General features: G+C 38.6%; 1 protein-coding gene across 2 annotated transcripts; it reads right to left on the reverse strand.

Annotated features, from left to right (window-relative positions):
• Positions 1-455: 455 nt before the first annotated feature.
• LOC126183476 (cystathionine gamma-lyase) lies at positions 456-22,707 on the reverse strand. 2 transcript variants are annotated; one of them, XM_049925494.1, is made up of 8 exons: positions 22,554-22,707; positions 22,026-22,213; positions 5,090-5,506; positions 4,067-4,202; positions 3,711-3,863; positions 2,533-2,707; positions 2,273-2,411; positions 456-1,203 (listed from the first exon to the last, which is right to left on the reverse strand). In XM_049925494.1, the coding sequence occupies exons 2-8, from the start codon at positions 22,176-22,178 to the stop codon at positions 1,195-1,197; spliced, it is 1,182 nt and encodes a 393-aa protein (XP_049781451.1). In that variant the 5' UTR covers positions 22,179-22,213; positions 22,554-22,707; the 3' UTR covers positions 456-1,194. The 2 variants fall into 2 exon arrangements, with proteins under 2 accessions (XP_049781451.1, XP_049781452.1); XM_049925495.1 differs by having other exon boundaries at positions 22,557-22,678.
• Positions 22,708-23,032: the final 325 nt, after the last annotated feature.

A 23,032-nucleotide genomic window follows, 5' to 3' on the forward strand; every position in this document is an offset into this window, starting at 1 on the left:
AGTGAAGGATCTCAATGCATTACATAATTTGTTGAATAAGTACTTTCCCTCTCATTTTGACCAACCATCCCCCATTATAGACCTACAGGTTGAGACACCAAATATCATCACCAAACATTGTTTAGTGCTAAGATTTGTGGAGGTGATTCAACAGGAGATATTTAACATGGTACAAAAGTCAAAAGAACAAACAATCATCTGGATAGGATGGTATCTTGATTGTGGTGTTAAAGAAATGTGCCAGTGAAATCACTAAACCATCTTATTAATTGTAGTATTAGTGAAAACATATCAAGTACCTTAAAAATAAGTAATTCAGCCAGTTCGTATGAAGAGAAGTAAGGAAGAAGTTTCGAATTATAAACAGATCTCACTGGTTGGGAAAACATTCCATCAATTATACATAGTTTTATACAGAAAGGAGCTGGATGGCTGATAGAACAGACATATCCATATTGTTTTTTATTTTTTATTTTTTTTATTCAGTTTTGGTACAGCTCTGGTAAGAAGAGATTATTTCAGTATAATATTTTTTTGTAGTTTGTGTAGCAACATAAATGTAATACGATACACTCCCCATATTTGAATGTAGAATACCTTGCTTTTTCTGACATTCACACTGCTGCAATAGACTAATCAACAAATGATTGGGAAGCCAAAGATGGAAACGCTCAACCAAGCCAGTCAAGTATCACGTTTCTGTAATAGTGTAAAACATGAATGCAGTGGATCATAAAGGTGGGATCTCTCCACACAATGAGCGATGCCTGTACTAGATGTCTGCTGAATTTTGTTTATGGTAAGGAACGATGATCTGATTTTAATGTCTTGTTAACAACAGGATGATAATGAAGAGTGGGCACAAGCTCGTATTGGGGTAGAATGGTGGAGAAACTGGTCGTTTCCTTTGGAAGGAACTACATTGGAAAGTTAAATGTGGACGACTAGATTTGGAAGGGGAGGGCAAAAGTAGAACACCTGCCCTTCCAAATACAGATCCTTTGTTTTAGCACCGTGTTCTCATTCGCTCTGTATTGACTGTCTTCATCAGAGCTTTCTTCTCCAAATGAAATAACAATTTAGCATTTTGGTTTCTGTAATAATATGAATCCACTAAAAATATGGCACTTTTTATTTTGTTACTTTTTTTCTCACAAAAATTGACTTTGACAAACATCGTATGGAGTGGTCCCTTCATTTTGCCTGAAAAAGAAAGAAGAAAATTTGTAATTAGTCCCAATAACTCTGTTATTTCAAAATCATTCACTACACAATTGTATCATTTAGTTGAATTTTTGGAACTTTATGTTTATTAAAATGTAGTCTTAGTTTAATTTGAAAGTTTTTTTATGTACCTCATCTAGCACAGACCAAAAGAAATTGTCACATGTTGCAATGAAATATTTTTTTTTGGAAGGTGCCTAATGCTGTAGATTTTTATACGAAAACATCATTCTGTTATTACGCAAAGGCTGCTCAAAATCCTTATAAGAGCATTTTATTGGCATCATTTATAATGGAAAACCTATATACATTTAAACTTGAAGAAAGTAATTCATTAAATATATGTGGAAATAAATTATGTCCTCACTGGTTAAAATGCACAAGGAAATTATAGTTTGTGAAAAAGAGAAAAATAATTATAGCTCATTCGCACACTTCTTTCTGGGTTGAAGGACCGAGTGTGGTCAACTGAAATGTATTAGACCGGTATGTCAGACATTGCTGCAACCTTCTAACTTTGACACCCACCACCACCACCACCACCACCACCACCACCCCCACCACCACCACCATTATCTTGAATTGATGTGAACCTTCCAATTGAATAAACCAGAAAATGCAATTAAACTTATACCCAGCATTTTATTTATGACAGGACAGATCCATTATACCCTGAACTGCACGGCAGACGTTACGAACTTCGAGAAGACAAGTACTTAATTTCAATGTCGACATGAACATCAGGAACTAATCTTTATGAGGTCACTCAGTTTTTCTTGCAAAGTACAGAGTTAGTAGTGCTCGTGTTACATCAGGCATGATAGCACATGCTACTTCCACACAAGATTCTCAGTAACCTTTCAGCATCCAATAATCAAAGGTCCAGCCTCAACACAAAGGAGCTGGAGACAGCACTTTGGAATACACCATTTCTCTGAGTCAATTTGCAAGCTGTCTAAAGGTTACTTAGTCTTTTAGTCTACTTCATGTGCGTGCACACACACCCACCTGTCATGTGTAATATTAGTCTATCCGACATTCTACTTACACTGGCCTGAAGAGCTTGATCTAAATCTTTTATTAGGTCTTCTGAGGACTCGAGGCCAACTGATAAACGTATCAGATTGTCTGTAATTCCAAGTTTCTCTCTCTGCTCTGGTGGGACAGAAGCATGTGTCATGAGGGAGCTGCAACAAAGAAATAAATAGTAAATAAAAAATAAATTCTTCCACCTAACTTGGAGAAAGGAACTGAAAATGTAAGCTGAGAAATATAAACATGGATCAAATACACTAAATGTATACGTACGGAATTTCAGCCAAGCTTTCAAATCCACCTAAACTCTCTGCTAAAGTGATGACTTTTAGAGCACTCAGAAAACGCTTAGCTTCTTTTAGGCCACCTTTTATATAAAATGACATCATCCCACTGTGACCATGGCACTGTCGCAGTGTCAGTTCATACTGTGGATGCGCTGGCAGGCCTGTAATAAAAATTCAAATACAGGGGTGAAAGCTGTACATGTTCCACAGTTTCACCACAAAATGGTGATTTCTAAATATGTTATACATAAAGAAACAAAGGCACAGTACAATTCAATGCAATTATTCCATGTACATTTCACAGGAGCCATGATGTAAACTTATTATTCAGCTGCTCTCATTTCTTTCGCAGTGTACTATTTCAGTTTGTTTGGGTTCACCAGGATGTGTTATGAGTACTTAGTGTAAGTGAAAAATTATAAATTACAATATGGTAGACAGTTCCATTTGCAATTCTTGCAAGGTTAATGGGCAACAATACTGAACTGTATTATTAGTTGCATGGATTTATTAGTACAGAGATCAAAGTGATTTATGTAGAAGTTTAACAACACTGCAGGCTTAATTCCGAGTGAGAAACTGTAGTCAGGATATGATTACATCACTACAATTTCTTTTATGGTTCTCCTTAGATTAAAGAGAATAGTATTGTGCTGCAACAATTTAACCAAATTCATTGTCCTGCAGTGGTTTTAGTGAAAACCATTCAGATACACTGACAATGCGCAACAAACTAAAATTTGTGATAACTTCTGGATGCAGTATTTGGAAGGAACAGGAGGAAATATCAATGATAATTAAAGCTTTAATCACGTGCAGAGGCATGCTAGGATAGCCCAATTTTAGACTCAGTTCCAGAAAGCAGGAGATCTAAATTTGAGAGTCAGTCCAGCTGACTTTCATTTGTCGTAATATGTTCATCATACTGGGTTTTGTCACAACATCAAACTAGCAACAAGGTGACGGAAAGGAACTGTCATGTACAACAATTGTCAGTCTATTTTTTTAAAAAACCACACTGTTCAATAACTGTCATGACATTTTACAGCAGTTTTATGCTGCATTTTTTATTTCTATTACAGTTACTAATTTCCAATGGTAGTACTTCTCTTATCTGTGTCAAAACTTATCACCAGTATTGTGAATAGCAAGCATTTACTGTACCTGGGTGATTAACCTTTTCAACTAAAGGATGGCTTTCTAAAAATTTTCCAACTGCCAGGCCATTTGCCATGTGTTCTTTCATCCTTATGTGCAAAGTTTTTAAACTTCTGTTCACTAAATAACAATCAAATGGAGAAGGAACAATACCCATGGCTGCAACAGAAATAAAATATTAGAAATGAAATCTTAACAATATCACACATTTACAAGAATGAAAATGTATCAAAGCATTCAAATGGTGGTTAACTTTTATATAGTTAAAGTAAATCAAGATTTCTGGCATAGAAGGTATACTTTAAGACTGTTCTGCCTCTCAAAAACACTAAAACATAAAAAAAGAATTCAGTGTTACTAACATTTCTGCAAGAATTTAAGGTTCTCATACACTTCTTGATTATTTGTGGTCACTGCTCCCATTATTATATCCGAGTGGCCATTCATATATTTGGTCAAGGAATAGACAACCATGTCTGCACCCAAGTTCAATGGTCTCTGTGTGTGGAGAACAAAAGAGGAAAAAAAAAAATAACAAAAAAGTACAATTTTAATTTCATTATCACATATGACTTAGAAATTAAAAATAAATACATTAACATTTGTAACTCACAATTGCACAACCTAACTTGGTTGTGTATTGTCCATTATTTTTTCTTACATCTTATACCTTCTTAAGGTACAACTTCTTACTTAACCAAGTCTGGGGCAAGCATGCAGCTATGCAACAGTTCAAAAGTTGACTAACTGCACAGAATGTCATAATCTTGAGCAGTGAGAACCAGATCCACCAAATTATGAAAGGGAGAACAATGAGAGACCATAGTATGCATTTCTGAGTGTCGTCATTCCACAATGTATACACCAATATGGAAGTTCATCTGAAGTATTTGTTAGTGCATCGGGAGATGCTCTGTTACTGGTTTAACATGCTTTGGCAACCTTCCGGACAAATCAGGTGACAGCCCAGACAGTAGTGGACCACACAGATTTTTGTTCCCGTAATGGAGAATATTTAACTATTCATACAGTTTGTGAAGGTGAATTTGGCACTGTCAGGGGCTCGTGACATGGTACCACATCATGATAATGTCTATTACACAATGATGCAGCTCCAGACTTTTCAATGCCCACGAAAGAATTCATTTTGAACCTGTTCACGCAAATCTCATACGAAAGATAAGCCGCCCGCCGCCTGTTTATTCTTTCGCATGTAAAACCTTGCCACAAGACAAGATCTGGTAATTTATTGGAATGAGCACAACATTCTACCAAGTAGAAGACTGCAAAAGTAATTAAAAAGAAATAAAACTTAATACCTTAATAAACAGTCATGCCAACCTATTCTGCCACCAAATTTACAATAAGATGGGCTTGTTACTTACTTGAAAGTATGGAGTCAAAAATGTATTGTCAACAGCAACTAGAATGTTTTTCTTGTGTGCAATGTCACATATCTTCTTAATATCGGCCACTTTCAGTAAAGGATTTGTTGGAGTTTCTATCCAGATTAACTTTGTATTGTCTCTTATTGCTGCCTCTATCTTATTATGGTCAGAGCCATCAACATAAGTGACATTTATGTTCATTCTCTTCACAATCTTGTTGAAGTATCTAACTGTGCCTCCATACAAGTCATCCATGGCAACAAAATGATCACCAGCATTGAGGAGATGAATAACAGTAGTAGTTGCTCCAAGTCCTGAAGCATATGCCAGGCCATACTTAGCATCATCTAGAGAGGCTAGGCAAGATTCGAGAACATCCCTTGTTGGATTTCCACTGCGACTATAGTCATATCCCTGTTGGGGGAAAATTGTAAGCATATTAAAAAAAGATAATAAATTCAAGCACTACAGTGCACTAAGAAGCGAAGAGGTTATGGTATCCACAGCTGTCAATCACTATACAACTACTGTACATTTTAGTTTAGTTATTGTTAACAATACTGGACAGGTAAAAAAAAAAGAGAGAACTATTTTTGAAGTAGTATTACATAACTATAGTTAGCTGTGGTGTTTGAGACTGACTGAAGGGTAACTTGGTCAGGATTCATAGACCGCAATGTTAAAATTGTTCCTCATAGGGTGTCCAGCGTCAAAATACGTGTCACCTCACTTGGCAATACCTATACCTATCTCTCTCTCTCTCTCTCTCTCTCTCTCTCTCTCTCTCTCTCTCTCTCTCTCTCTCCTTGTACAAGATATGACAAGTATGGAAGCTACTTCAATTGAAATATGGTGTCAGTATCCAGCATCAATAACATCCATAGCTCTGCAGGGATGGTAGTTGTCCATTTGGGAGGGTAGTTGTCCATTTACAATGTACCAAAGAAAAGTAACAAATCCCTACACTGTATGTAGGATACTATGCTCTAACAAGTTGCTGTAATAAACCATGGTGTTTTGCATTGGCTGTCCTGCCAGGGAAAGCAGACATTCAATGTGATTGTGACATGGCCATCATCAAATCATCAAGGTGCATTGTAATTAATTTCCATCCTTGTATTCTAAATACCATAACAATCAGGAATGGCAGTCGTCACGAATGGGATATGGTTCATGTGGCCTTCGGGCCAGATTGTCAAATTATGCTCGATCAGCAGACTAGTTCTTATTCAGTATGATTATGTATTAGTTTATCTCCTTGGTTTACATTTTCTAAGATGTCCACTCAAGGGCATAGGGAGAACATTTGTCAGTCCTATTTGACAATACCTGGCTTTAACAGAGCAGAACATGTTGAAACATTTTTGTTCCCTAGCAGCAGCCAAGAAGAAGAAACAGTAATAGTAATAGTAATAGTAATAATAATAATAATAATAATAATAAAGAAGGAAAACAAAGACAAAGGATGAGATGGTCAGATGAAGTTAATCGACACTTCATGTTCTGTTATTACCAAGCAACAAACCTAGGAACCAACACAACTGAATACCGATCACAAGTATACACAACATTTATTACCAGATACGCAGAATTAAAATTTTTAACAGAACGACGACTAGTTGATCAGATCTGTGTAATAATCAAAAATAACAGGATACCCCAGTCAGAATTAGAAAACATCAAACAACAAGTACAACAGATACTGGAACAAAATAATGTGCAATCAGAAGAAGAAAATACAGTAATGGACTCAAACATCCCAGAGCAAACAAACAAAGAACAACACACATCAATTAAACAATCAGAGGAAAACGAAATCTTAAGACATCCACCAGAACAAGCACAAATAGAACACGAAGTGACACACATGTTAGATATAGAAGAAAAATTTCAGTTGACATATATAGAATACAAAGACACAAATACAGACATTAGACCATTCTTGCATAGACCGCCAAATAACCCACAAGTCGAAACAACAATAAAAACTATCAACACAATCATACACAACAAAATAAATGAAAACAACCATGGAAGAGTTACAACTACTGGTTTATATAGGAGCACTCACAACACTAAATATACACACTAGGCAGAGATCAGAACCAACCAACACACAGAAGAAACCCACAAAACCAGCATGGCAACACAGGCTACCGATCAGAATAGAAAAACTGAGAAAAGACATCGGACAGCTAACACAATTTATAAGAAATGAAATGTCAGAAAAAAAGGGAAAAGGTTAGGTAAACTCTCACAACAAGAAGCGATAGAGCTATTAGATGAAAAGAAGCAGAAATTACAAGCATTGGCCAAATGACTTAGAAGATACAAAAAAAAGTGAAAACAGAAGGAAACAAAACCAAACATTCAACACAAACCAAAAGAGATTTTACCAGACAACAGATAACACACACATTAAAAAAGACAATCCACCAAACATAACAGACATGGAACACTTCTGGAGCAACATATGGTCAAACCCGGTACAACATAACAGGCATGCACAGTGGATACAAGCAGAAACAGACACACACAAGATGATACCACAAATGCCTGAAGTGATAATTTTGCAACATGAAATCACCCAAGCAATTAATTCTACTCACAATTGGAAAGCCCCTGGAAAAGATAAAATAGCAAATTTCTGGCTAAAGAAGTTCACCTCAACACATTCACATCTAACTAAATTATTTAACAGTTACATTGCAGACCCATACACATTCCCTGATACACTTACACATGGAATAACTTATCTGAAACCTAAAGATCGAGCAGACACAGCAAACCCAGCTAAATATCGCCCCATAACATGCCTACCAACAATATACAAAATATTAACTTCAGTCATTACACAGAAATTAATGACACATACAACACAGAACAAAATTATAAATGAAGAACAAAAAGGCTGTTGCAAAGGAGCAAGAGGGTGTAAAGAGCAACTGATAATAGATGCAGAGGTGACATATCAAGCTAAAACTAAACAAAGGTCGTTGATTACCAAAAAGCTTTTGATAGTGTACCCCACTCATGGTTACTACAAATATTGGAAATATACAAAGTAGATCATAAATTGATACAGTTCCTAAACATAGTAATGAAAAATTGGAAAACCACACTTAATATCCAAACAAATTCAAATAATATCACAACACAGCCAATACAGATTAAGCGTGGAATATATCAAGGAGACTCATTAAGTCCTTTCTGGTTCTGTCTTGCTCTGAACCCACTATCCAACATGCTAAATAATATAAATTATGGATACAATATTACTGGAACATACACACACACACAAAAATCACACATTTGCTATACATGGATGATCTAAAACTACTGGCAGCAACAAATCAACAACTCAACCAATGACTAAAGATAACAGAAGTATTCAGCAATGATATAAATATGACTTTTGGAACAGACAAATGTAAGAAAAATAGCATAGTCAAGGGAAAACACACTAAACAAGAAGGTTACATATTGGATAACAGCGACTGCATAGAAGCGATGGAAAAAACAGATGCCTATAAATATCTAGGATACAGACAAAAAATAGGAATAGATAATACAAATATTAAAGAAGAACTAAAAGAAAAATATAGACAAAGACTAACAAAAATACTGAAAACAGAATCGACAGCAAGAAACAAGACAAAAGCTATAAATACTTATGCTATACCAATATTGACCTACTCATTTGGAGTAGTGAAATGGAGTAACACAGACTTAGAAGCACTCAATACACTTACACAATCACAATGCCACAAATATAGAATACATCACATACATTCAGCAACAGAACGATTCACATTAAGCAGAAAGGAAGGAGGGGATTTACTGACATAAAAAACCTACGTTATGGACAGGTAGACAATTTAAGAAAATTTTTTATAGAACGAGCAGAAACTAGCAAAATACACAAAGCAATCACTCATATAAATACATCGGCTACACCATTGCAATTTCATAACCACTTCTAGAACCCTTTAGATCACATAACATCAACAGATACGAAGAAAGTAAATTGGGAAAAGAAAACACTACATGGCAAGCACCCGTATCATCCAAAACAGCCACATATCGATCAAGACACATCCAACACATGGCTAAAGAAAGGCTAGATATACAGTGAGACGGAAGGATTCACGATTGCAATACAAGATCAAACAATAAACACCAGATATTACAACAAGCATATTATTAAAGATCCCAATACCACAACAGATAAATGCAGACTTTCATCTACATCTACATTTATACTCCGCAAGCCACCCAACGGGGTGTGGCGGAGGGCACTTTATGTGCCACTGTCATTACCTCCCTTTCCTGTTCCAGTCGCGTATGGTTCGAGGGAAGAACGACTGCCGGAAAGCCTCCGTGCGAGCTCGAATCACTCTAATTTTACATTTGTGATCTCCTCGGGAGGTATAAGTAGGGGGAAGCAATATATTCGATACCTCATCCAGAAACGCACCCTCTCGAAACCTCGAGAGCAACCTACACCACAATGCAGAGCACCTCTCTTGCAGAGTCTGCCACTTGAGGTGGCTAAACATCTCCGTAACGCTATCATGCTTACCAAATAACCCTGTGACGAACCGCGCCGCACTTCTTTGGATCTTCTCCATCTCCTCCGTCAACCCGATCTGGCACGGATCCCACATTGATGAGCAATACTCAAGTATAGGTCGAACGAGTGTTTTGTAAGCCGCCTCCTTTGTTGATGGACTACATTTTCTAAGGACTCTCCCAATGAATCTCAACCTGGTACCCGCCATACCAACAATTAATTTTATATGATCATGCCACTTCAAATCATTTTGTACGCATACTCCAAGATATTTTACAGAAGTAACTGCTACCAGTGTTTGTCCGCTATCATATAATCATACGATAAAGGATCCTTTCTATGTATTCACAATACATTACATTTGTCTATGTTAAGGGTCAGTTGCCACTCCCTGCACCAAGTGCTTATCCACTGCAGATCTTCCTGCATTTCGCTACAATTTTCTAATGCTGCAACTTCTCTGTATACTACAGTATCATCCACAAAAAGCCACATGGAACTTCTGACACTATCTACTAGGTCATTTATATACACTCCTGGAAACTGAAATAAGAACACCGTGAATTCATTGTCCCAGGAAGGGGAAACTTTATTGACACATTCCTGGGGTCAGATACATCACATGATCACACTGACAGAACCACAGGCACATAGACACAGGCAACAGAGCATGCACAATGTCGGCACTAGTACAGTGTATATCCACCTTTCGCAGCAATGCAGGCTGCTATTCTCCCATGGAGACGATTGTAGAGATGCTGGATGTAGTCCTGTGGAACGGCTTGCCATGCCATTTCCACCTGGCGCCTCAGTTGGACCAGGGTTCGTGCTGGACGTGCAGACCGCGTGAGACGACGCTTCATCCAGTCCCAAACATGCTCAATGGGGGACAGATCCGGAGATCTTGCTGGCCAGGGTAGTTGACTTACACCTTCTAGAGCACGTTGGGTGGCACGGGATACATGCGGACGTGCATTGTCCTGTTGGAACAGCAAGTTCCCTTGCCGGTCTAGGAATGGTAGAACGATGGGTTCGATGACGGTTTGGATGTACCGTGCACTATTCAGTGTCCCCTCGACAATCACCAGTGGTGTACGGCCAGTGTAGGAGATCGCTCCCCACACCATGATGCCGGGTGTTGGCCCTGTGTGCCTCGGTCATATGCAGTCCTGACTGTGGCGCTCACCTGCACGGCGTCAAACACGCATACGACCATCATTGGCACCAAGGCAGAAGTGACTCTCATCACTGAAGACGACACGTCTCCATTCGTCCCTCCATTCACGCCTGTCGCGACACCACTGGAGGCGGGCTGCACGATGTTGGGGCGTGAGCGGAAGACGGCCTAACGGTGTGCGGGACCGTAGTCCAGCTTCATGGAGACGGTTGCGAATGGTCCTCGCCGATACCCCAGGAGCAACAGTGTCCCTAATTTGCTGGGAAGTGGCGGTGTGGTCCCCTACGGCACTGCGTAGGATCCTACGGTCTTGGCGTGCATCCGTGCGTCGCTGCGGTCCGGTCCCAGGTCGACGGGCACGTGCACCTTCCGCCGACCACTGGCGACAACATCGATGTACTGTGGAGACCTCACGCCCCACGTGTTGAGCAATTGGGCGGTACGTCCACCCGGCCTCCCGCATGCCCACTATACGCCCTCGCTCAAAGTCCGTCAACTGCACATACGGTTCACGTCCACGCTGTCGCGGCATGCTACCAGTGTTAAAGACTGCGATGGAGCTCCGTATGCCACGGCAAACTGGCTGACACTGACGGCAGCGGTGCATAAACGCTGCGCAGCTAGCGCCATTCGACGGCCAACACCGCGGTTCCTGGTGTGTCCGCTGTGCCGTGCGTGTGATCATTGCTTGTACAGCCCTCTCGCAGTGTCCGGAGCAAGTATGGTGGGTCTGACACACCGGTGTCAATGTGTTCTTTTTTCCATTTCCAGGAGTGTATATTGTGAAAAGAAATAGTCCCATAACACTCCCCTGTGGCACGCCAGAGGTTACTTTAATGTCTGTAGATGTCTCTCCATTGAGAACAACATGCTGTGTTCTGTTTGCTAAAAACTCTTCAATCCAGCCACACAGCTGGTCTAATATTCCGTAGGCTCTTACTTTGTTTATTAGGCGACAGTGCGGAACTGTATCGAACGCCTTCCGGAAGTCAAGGAAAATAGCATCTACCTGGGAGCCTGTATCTAATATTTTCTGGGTCTCATGAACAAATAAAGCGAGTTGGGTCTCACACGATCGCTGTTTCCGGAATCCATGTTGATTCCTACAGAGTAGATTCTGGGTTTCCAGAAATGACATGATACGCGAGCAAAAAACATGTTCTAAAATTCTACAACAGATCGATGTCAGAGATCTAGGTCTATAGTTTTGCACATCTGCTCTACAACCCTTCTTGAAGACTGGGACTACGTGTGCTCTTTTCCAATCATTTGGAACCTTCCGTTCCTCTAGAGACTTGAAGTACACGGCTGTTAGAAGGGGGGGGGGGAGTTCTTTCGCGTACTCATACTCTGTGTAGAATCGAATTGGTATCCTGTCAGATCCAGTGGACTTTCCTCTGTTGAGCGATTCCAGTTGCTTTTCTATTCCTTGGACACTTATTTCGATGTCAGCCATTTTTTCGTTTGTGTGAGGATTTAGAGAAGGAACTGCAGTGCAGTTTTCCTCTGTGAAACAGCTTTGGAAAAAGGTATTTAGTATTTCAGCTTTTCGCGTGTCATCCTCTGTTTCAATGCCATCATCATCCTGGAGTGTCTGGATATGCTGTTTCGAGCCACTTACTGATTTAACGTAAGACCAGAACTTCCTAGGATTTTCTGTCAAGTCGGTACATAGAATTTTACTTTCTAATTCTCTGAACGCTTCACGCATAGCCCTCCTTACGCTAACTTTGACATCGTTTAGCTTCTGTTTATCTGAGAGGTTTTGGCTGCGTTTAAACTTGCAGTGAAGCTCTCTTTGCTTTCACAGTAGTTTCCTAACTTTGTTGTTGAACCACGGTGGGTTTTTTCCCACCCCTCACAGTTTTACTCGGCGCGTACCTGTCTAAAACGCATTTTACGATTGCCTTGAACTTTTTCCATAAGCACTCAACATTGTCAGTGTCAGAACAGAAATTTTCGTTTTGATCTGTTGGGTGGTCTGAAATCTCTTGCTAAACAGATAAACCTTCCTCCCTTTTTTTATATTCCCATTTACTTCCATATTCAGGGATGCTGCAATGGCCTGATGATCACTGATTCCCTGTTCTGCACTTACAGAGTCTAAAAGTTCAGGTCTGTTTGTTATCAGTAGGTCCAAGATGTTATCTCAATGAGTCGGTTCTCTGTTTAATTGCTCGAGGTAATTTTCGGATAGTGCACTCAGTATAATGTCACTCGATGCTCTGTTCCTACCACCTGTCCTAAACATCTGAGTGTCTCAGTCTATATCTGGTAAATTGAAATCTCCACCTAAGACTATAACATGCTGAGAAAATTTATGTGAAATGTATTCCAGATTTTCTCTCAGTTGTTCTGCCACTAATGCTGCTGAGTCGGGAGGTCGGTAAAAGGAGCCAATTATTAACCTAACTCGGTTGTCGAGTGTAACCTCCACCCATAATAATTCACAGGAACTAGCCACTTCTACTTCACTACAGGATAAACTACTACTAACAGCGACAAACACGCCACCACCGGTTGCATGCAATCTATCCTTTCTAAACACCATCTGTGTCTTTGTAAAAATTTCGGCAGACTTTATCTCTGGCTTCAGCCAGCTTTCTGTACCTGTAACGATTTCAGCTTCGGTGCTTTCTATCAGCGCTTGAAGTTCCGGTACTTTACCAATGCAGCTTCGACAGTTTACAATTACAATACCAATTGCTGCTTGGTCCCCGCATGACCTGACTTTGCCCCGCACCCTTTGAGGCTGTTGCCCTTTCTGTACTTGCCAGAGGCCATCTCACCTAAAACCTGCCCAGTCCACACCACACAACCCCTGCTACCCATGTAGCTACCTGCTGCGTGTAGTGGACTCCTGACCTATTCAGCAGAACCCGAAACCCCATCACCCTATGGCGCAAGTAGAGGAATCTGCAACCCACAACAACAAATAGAAACAGTAGATCACATCACAAGTGGATGTAGAATACTAGCAAAGACAGACTACCGAAGAAGACATGACAATGTAGCAAAAATAATACATCAACAACTTGCCATACAACATAAACTAATAAAACAACACATTCCTACATGCAAGTATGTACCGCAAAATGTACTGGAGAATGATGAATACAAATTATACTTAATCAGAGCCATTATAACAGACAAAACAACACCACATAACAAACCTGACATCATTCTCACCAATAAAAAGAAGAAATTAACACAACAAATAGAAATATCCATACCCAATTCAAGAAATATACAGAAGAAAACAGGAGGAAAAAAATTGAAAAATATATCCAACTGGCTGAGGAAGTCAAGGACATGTGGCATCAGGATAAAGTTGACATTGTACCTATTATACTATCAACTACAAGAGTCATATCACACAATATCCACCAGTACATCAACGCAATACAGCGACATCCAAACGTTTATATATACACAACTACAGAAATCTGTAATTACCCGAAAGTTCCTAAATGCAATGTAACATATACTGTACAGTTAAAAGGAAGTCGCACTTGATCAAGGTCCGCGTCACTTTCAATTTTTAACCAGACATAACGTTTGAGAAAGGAAAGAAATAATAATAATAATAATAATAATAATAATAATAATAATACAGTCGAAATTCAGACTGCACACAGGATGGTCCTGACAGAAAACCAGTATAGGGCTACGGCAATAAATGAACATGTTTTCCACATTCAGAAGAATTATTTGTTGGTACACATCACATGTAATTTTGAACTACACTGGCACCTTCTCTAATTAAATGGGCATGAATACTGAAAGACTCAGTCACTGTACCAGCTGAGTGTGCTCAGATTTGATAGTTACTGATTTATTAAAACTCTATTCTGGACTGGGGTCCAACTCAAAATTGTATTTTTTTTTTATTATATACATTGCTATTACCAACTGAGTCACCATAGAAAGATTCACAATGTGCACTTACAGGAAAGAGGCTGCTAGAACTGAAGCTGTGAAATGTTAGGTGACAAACAGTGCCTGGATAGCTTATTTAATTCTTCAGCAAAATCTAATAAGCTGTACTAAAGAAGAGGTAGTGGTATAGAGATCGAGTACCTAGGAAAGGTGAGTAATACAAACTAATATGACTTTTAGATTAATAAAACCTTTCTCAGTGAGCTTATGCTGAAACATGGGTCTTTTACTCTCCACCCCAAAACAAAAAGCAAACAAGTGTAGACTGACATGACAGACACAGCAATAGATAGTTATGAAAAATAAAGTTTTTAAACCTGTGTGGAACAAAGTAAAATTTACACAGATATTTTGTAACAACATAAAATTTTAAGTTCGCAAATTGTATATCAGTATGTACAAGGGTATTTTGGAAAGTAAAGATACACCATACGCCAGAGGAATGGAAGAGTTTTGGCAAGCAAGTTGGCAACACTGGTGTTAACCTTGAACCATTTGCTTTCTCCACGCGGTCATTTGGCAGTTGATTGTTGCTTCTGGTTGGAGTAGGTTGTGTTTAAAATGGCTGCGCCAATTCGGAACACCGCAAAATGCGAAGTTCGCTTCGTCATATGTTTTCTTCATGCAAAAGGTCAGCGACCAGCGGATATTCACAAAGAAATTGTTTTTGTTTATGGAAACATTATGAATTGACAAAATGTAACAAAATGGTGTTGTCATTCCTTTGAAGGTAGGACCAATGTTCATGACGAAAAAAGAACAGGTCGGTCATCTGTGATCTCTGATGCCCTTCTTTGGAGAACGGAAGAAGCAATTCGTGCGAATAGACGTCTCACATTGAAAGAATTGCATCAGATCATACCGGACGTGTCAATGACAACTCTTTATGGTGTTGTGACTGTCAAGTTAGGGTACAGGAAATTGTGTGTGCACTGGGTTCCATAACTATTAATGGAAGAACACGAAAAGAAAAGGATGGGCTTTGCACTCGACGTCCTCACACACTATGCTGAAGCAGGTGATGAGTTCCTTGATCACATTGTGACAGGTGACGAGATGTGGGTTTATCACCATACACCTGAATCCAAGCAACAATCAATGCAATGGCGCCATTCGAATTCACCAAAAGCCAAGAAATGCAAAACGTCTATTTCAGCGAAGAAAATCATGGCTTCTGTTTTTTTGGGACAGACAAGGCATTCATCTGTTGGAATTTATGCCTCCTGGAACAACAATTAATTCCGCTACATATTGAAGCGTCTTCGAAGGGCAATTCAAAACAAACGCAGGGGAATGCTGACAAGTGGAGTCCGCTTGCTTCATGACAATGCTCGGCCTCACACAGCACTCGTAACCAAAGCACTACTCAAACAATTCAAATGAGACGTATTGGACTATGCGCCACACAGCCCGGAACTTACGCCCACTGACTTCCATGTCTTCCGTTACCTGAAGTCACATCTTGGTGGAAAATCATTCCACGACGATGAAGAGATCACAGATGAAGTTGAAATGTGGTTCTGACAACAGGTGGCAATCTTCTATGACTGTGGGATACAAAAGCTTGTGCACCAACTTAACAAATGTTTGGATAACGGGGGCAATTATGTCGAAAAATAACAAATAATCCAGTTAATAAGATGTAACTGAGGTTTTCTAAATAAATGTAATATTTAAGGACTGCGAGCCATTGTATCTTTATTTTCTGTAATGCCCACGTACATTTGGTGGCACGAAAAATGGTCATGGCTAAAATCCGAATTTCTCGCCACATTACACAGGGACCAGTCACATTACAGGGTGTAATGATATGCTAATAAAAGTAAAGAACACTTAATTGTGATTGTAACAGAAGGATCAAGTGCTTTTTGATGCATAAGGATGTACTCTCTAAAAACACACAAGAAAACTGCCACATCATTTGTAGCATTGCGAAACTAGTGACAATACTATTTCTTGATGTGGAGTCACAACCAGCAAGAAGTATCTAAATGGCAGCAGCTGTGGTGTAATGCATTCATAGCTCAGCTGTATAGTTAGCAGTATAGTAGGTGATTGCCTGGAGACAAGGCGTGGTTGTATTTTACTAACTGCAGTTTTTCTTCCATTAATCTCAAGAAATTATGAAATTAATATAATTAACACCTCATGGTTCTCAGTAAGACATTTTTGGCTCTCAAAGTGCACAGCATGTGGCTTGTTTGCCACTTAATATCCCATACAACATGTCTAAATCTACCAAACAAATTAGAAGTTTGTCTATTTGTTTTTCAATCCCTTGATATTCTGATGCAATACACAAAAATTTTTCACTGTAATTTTAAGAACTCATGATATTTTAACACCTTTAGTAGCCACCTGTTTGAGCTTCTCATTTTGCTTGATTTGTTTCAATGTTGTATATCTGGACACTGATCTCAGCCTTTTTTTTTTCCTTCCAAAAAAGTACTCCCATGAGTTTCAGTGTCACTTAGCAGGGTTGATAGCAAAGCTCTTCAAAATTTTTACAATAGCCAAGTTCTTCTAAAAGTACAGTTTAAAATGATAATATATTGTATCAGAATATCAAGGAATTAAAAAACAAAGTAGATGAACTTCTTGCTTGTTTAGGAGATTTAGAAACAGGAAATGCAATAAATGTAATATGTCTGTCAGAACATAATATAGTCACAGGTCTGGAAAAGGTAAATCTAAGAGGATATAAACTTCCAGCACATGTAAGCAGAGACAACACGGATAAGGAGGAGTTGCCATATAGCCTACACTAAATATAATAATAGTGTCAAATTTAGAAACTAAAAATTATGTGCAGAGCAACATACAGAAAGATGTGCCTGTAAGCTTAAACTAAATAATGGCAATTTTATAACTGTATATGTTCCACTGGGAAATTATCAACTATTTCTGAAAAACTTTAATTCCTTGTTGTGCTATTTGTCAGACAGAGTGAAGCAAATTATTATGGAGGGGATTCCAATGTAGATTCTTTTGAAAGAGTCCGATGTGAAGAAATATCTAAGTATTGGTTGGTTCTTCCAATTTGAGTCAGTTATCGAGTTTCCTACTTGGATGGTACAGGAAAGTAGCAAACTAATAGGTAATATTTTCACAAACCAGATAAATTTAATCAAATAAAAATGTATCCTGTTAAGAATTATCTTTCTTATCATGATGCACAACTATTTACAGTATACGACATGGCTCCATACAGTAATGCAAAACATTCCTCCAAAATTGTCCATTCAATTAATACTTTAACAATTGCAAATTTCAGGGAAAGCTTGCAGCAGTTAGACTGGGAAGAGGTGTACAGGAACCTGGTGCTAACTGAAAATATAACATATTTCACGATATGTTTGTGAGTATTTTTGAAAACAGTGAAATAATTGTAAGAAATAATATAAAAAAAATCATGACTTACTAAGGGGATAAAAATCCCTTGAAAACAGAAACATATCTAACAGCAAGAAAAGTGATGACCCAGAAACAGTCAATTATTATAAAATTACTGTATTAAGTTAAGTGACATTACTAGGTCTATTATGTCTGAGATTCACAAATCAGATAGTAAAATTAATAGAGTTTGAAATGTTGTTGAAAGGGAAACACAGTAACCAAGAGCACAGGAAGCCTATTACCATCAAACCGAATGGTAAGTTTATTAATAAAGCCTGAGCTTGAAAATATTTTTAATAATCAGTTTTTTAAATGTAGTGGAGAAAATATGTTCCACATATTCATTAGAAAAGGCAATACCTATGCAACCTGGAAATTGAAATTCTACCCACTTCTCCTTTTGAAATTAAAACAACAATAAACTCACTCAAAAGTTAAGGTTCACATGGAATTGATGGCACCTCCAACAAAGTACTAAAAGCTGGTTCCCAAAAGATGAGTAGGATTCTTATCCACTTACGTAATAACTCCCTGGAACAGGGCATTCCCCCCCCCCCCCCGATAGACTGACATATGCTATTGTTAAATCACTGCATAAGAAAGGGGGATAAGTCTGTTGTCAACAACTATTGCCCAATCTCTGTTGTCAACAACTATTGCCCAAACTCTGTTGTCAACAACTATTGCCCAATCTCACTTCTGACAGCTTTGTCCATAATTGAGAAAGTAATGTATTCAATAGTGGCTTCACATATTTCTAAAAATAAAGTACTAACAAAATGCCAATTTAGTTTTCAGGAAGGCTTTCCAGCAGAAAATGCTATATATGCTTTCACTGATGAAATATTAAATGCTCTCAATAACCGAACATCATCAATTGAGATATTCTGTGATCTGTCAAAGGATTTCGATTGTGTAAATCACGAAATTCTTCTAGAAAAGCTTAAGTATGGAGGTATGAGTGGCACAGGGCACAAATGGTTTAATTCTTATGTAACTGGAAGAGTACACATGGTTGAAATAAACACTTCACATAATGTTCAAAAATCAGCAGATTCCTCAAGCTGGGGAAGCATCAAGAAAGGGGTCCCACAAGGTTCATTGGTTCCCTTATTATTCTTAACATATATTAAAGACTTGCCATTCTATATTCACAAAGATGCAAAGCTAATTCTTTTTGATGATGATTCAAGTGCAGTAACTACGTACAAAAAAGAATTAGCTGAGGAAATTGTGAACAATGTCTTTCAGAAAATTATTAAGTTGTTCACTGCAAATGGACTCATTAATTTTGATGAAACACAGTACATACAGTTCTCTACAGTAAATAGCATAACACCATTAACAAATAAAGAGTTTGAAGAGAAGTCTGCAGCTAAGGCAGAATATTCCAAATTTCTGAGTGTGTGCACCGATGAGAGATCAAATTTGAAGAAACACATTGACGATCTGCTTAAATGTTTGAATTCAGCTATCTACGTTATTAGGATTATGGCAAATTTTGGAGATAAACATACAAGTACTTTAGCTTACTATACCTATTTGCATTTCCTGATTTTATATGGCGACATATTATGGAGTAATTCGTCATTTAGTAGTAATTGCACAAAAGCGTGTAATCAGAATAACAGCACGAGCTCTGGCAAGATCATATTGCAGACATTTATTTAAGGAACTAGATATTTCACAGCAGTTTCGCAATACATATGCGTATTTATGAAATCTGTTATTAATAACCCATACCAAGTCAAAAGCAACAGCACTGTGCATAGCTATACCACCTTGAGAAAGGCTGATCTTCACTACTTTGGGTTCTATCTTTGGCACAGAAAAGGGTGAATTACGCTACCACAAAATCATTGGTTTAAAAAACCTCAAATTATGGCACGTAAAGAAACCTTTTGTTAAACTGACAAAACTGACACGTTCCACACCGTTACGTAGTGTTGTATTCATGACCTATGGAACAAGAATTAATCTAATTTAAAGGCCTTCAACTTCAATGACTGTCTGCGATCTGTGAGGAAAGGAGTCCATGCAATGGGAAGTAAATCTCTCATTTACTACCGCGTCCTCCCAGGTAGCTAGTGTGACATTCAAAAGGTCATAAGGGGTTTTTGGCATGGGGTCAGGCCAGTCCCCCCATCCATTTCACCTCTGCCCATATGTTCTCAATAGTGTTAAGGTCTGGTGCAGGAGGTGGACAACTGAGAAGAGAGATCTCATTCTGTTCTGCAAATCACTCTTGCACCATTGCTGCCAAGTGATAGGAGACTGGTCCTGTTGGAAACAGATTATTCCTGCAGCATGCAGTTGTCACACGGATGGAACTGTAATATTACCTCTATTATATGTACATTGGGTAGCATCAAGTGAACTATCTATCCTGTGAAGCATTCCTCCCACTCCCAAACTGCCACAGACACATGACCACTACAAGGTAACTTGTGGATTAATTTGGGGTCAGAACGAACACCTTGGAGCCTCTATACTCCTAGAGGACCATCATTAACTGAGGACAACAACATTTTGCCAGAAAATACCACATTCCACCAATCATGACTGACACTGTCCTCGACAAACACTAATCAGTAGAGTCAATGATGACAGGGCCTGTCCTCGAGTGCCACATTTCAGGTAAGTTGTCAGGCCTTCCAAAGACAGCTACGAACCAAATCCACCAACCTGGAAAACTTAGTATGTTTCAACTGCACCACATTTAAAGGAGGCTTTTGTTGCGATATGTTTCAAGTTTATTGTACTCCACAGGTGCTGCTACATGCAGAAGTTCAGTTCACATACACTTACTGAATTCTTCAGTATTTTGATAATGATTTATCTACTGTTGTGCACTGCACTCAGGGATACCACACTGTGCCCCGGAGTCAGGCGCTGCCAAATTCCCTTTCTCTACAAGGGCAATGAGGCAACATGAATAGCTTGTTAACAATAGAGTATGGCACATGAATAATGCAACTCAACAAATCTGGTGCAAGTATTTGTTCTTTCATTAGCTATTACAGACCAGATAGTGAGCTTGCAAACCTAACTTTTCATAATGGACTATCAATCTATTACTGTGTAATATCTACAAAACTGTAAGATTAATTCTCATGTATTACAGGTAGTAAATTTAAGTTTGACTCCATGTGGTCATTCTCCACCAGAAGTTTTATTGGTGTATAGTCAAAATTGTCATATCTTCTGTCAGAAACAAGCTGAAGGTATTCGAAACATGTTTCATATAATAGAATGCAGGGCTTCAAAGAAAAATTGTTGCATCAGAAGGATGTACCTCTTTGAACAAGACGTTTTGCATATAAAAGCTGTGCATTGCTTATTCATCTACAATGACCATTTAAAATTTGGAATGCATTGAGTTAACATGCACTATATTTATAGATGATAAATTTATTCTCTGTGCTAACAAGATTTTGTACCTTGTTGGAAAAGATCTGGATCACTGTATAGACCAGTTTCCTGTATGTTTTGAAGTAATATTTCCTCATCTGTTCCCAACAGAAACAGAAAAATGTGGCATGTTGCATTTCATCCTCATCACTGCTATCCTAGACCAATTACTTCTGCAATTTATGCTGATTAGTTTCAGTGTTATCAAGTATATGCCTACACCAAGTTTTGCTATTAAGAGCAGCAACAAATCTATCCAAAATCCCGAATATTTTCCCCCACAGTGACTAATATTTGCATCACAAAATTTTACAGTGATTTAAATCACTGACTGGCTGAGGCTGGGGGACACGTAGAAAATAAAGCAGTATTTTCTCGGTCTTCTAGCATACAAATTTCAGAATGCCAATAAAGTACAGAAGAATGGTGTGACAAACCTTAAATACACATGGCTCTGATTGTTTGAAAGTAGTTGACATAACTATTGGCGGTATCATGCAGTGCGAGGACCATTTTTCCGGATCTTGACCATCATGAATTGCTCTCGTTGCAAAGGAAGAATCGTTCGGTAGAAATCCTGCTGCAGACATTGTGTACTATTAACAGTCACTGGTTCCTCTGTGAACTGCAACAGATAGAAAAATGAAAGATAATAATATCTGTATCAGCCTGTGGCTTCACAATGCTAAACACACACACACACACACACACACACACACACACACACACACACACGTTATTTTTATGCACCTCTCTTTAACTGAAACTTCCGCGGTCCAAGTTGATGGCAAAAATTTATACTTCGTTTCCTGACGTAACATTAAACTTTACCAAAAATATATTCGCATCATTTAGTGAAAGTTTATAGCCCTTTCTGTGTTTTCGTGCCAAGTAAAATAAAGTAACAGTTCTGACGTATAATTATATTTCCAAAACGATAATAAAAAATATTTACGTAAACTTACAACAAGTGATTCCTTCTACTTCTTCACGTGACATGTGCCGATCATTCGAACAATTTATACAGCTGACACTATATCCTCTTGGTGGGGATGCGTCCAATCAGAGCGCGACTCGCATGCGAGACAGATGTTCACCGAAGCCCACTGGTTTCTACAAAGTATATCGTCAAGCGTGCGACATGTAGTCTCAAGTCATTACAGTCTGCTGCTGCTCTCATGTTGATAAAAGCTAGGTGACGACTCTTTTAGAATTTCCCGTCCAATTAATGTGAAGGTCAATAAAGATGGTATGTGGTGCTACATGCTGTAGGGAATGCATCTTTAAGTGTATAAATAAACAGTGATTGGCTGGAGCCATTCGTTCCTCGTTCATATATTATTTTCCGATCTGCCTTGCAGCGAATGTCACGTTATTGCCGGCTGCTGTGACAGAGCGATTCTAGGCGCTTCAGTCCGGAACCACGCTGCTGCTAAGGTCGCAG

This window comes from Schistocerca cancellata, chromosome 4 (assembly GCF_023864275.1).
Source record: "Schistocerca cancellata isolate TAMUIC-IGC-003103 chromosome 4, iqSchCanc2.1, whole genome shotgun sequence".
NCBI classification, from domain to species: Eukaryota; Metazoa; Arthropoda; class Insecta; order Orthoptera; family Acrididae; genus Schistocerca; species Schistocerca cancellata.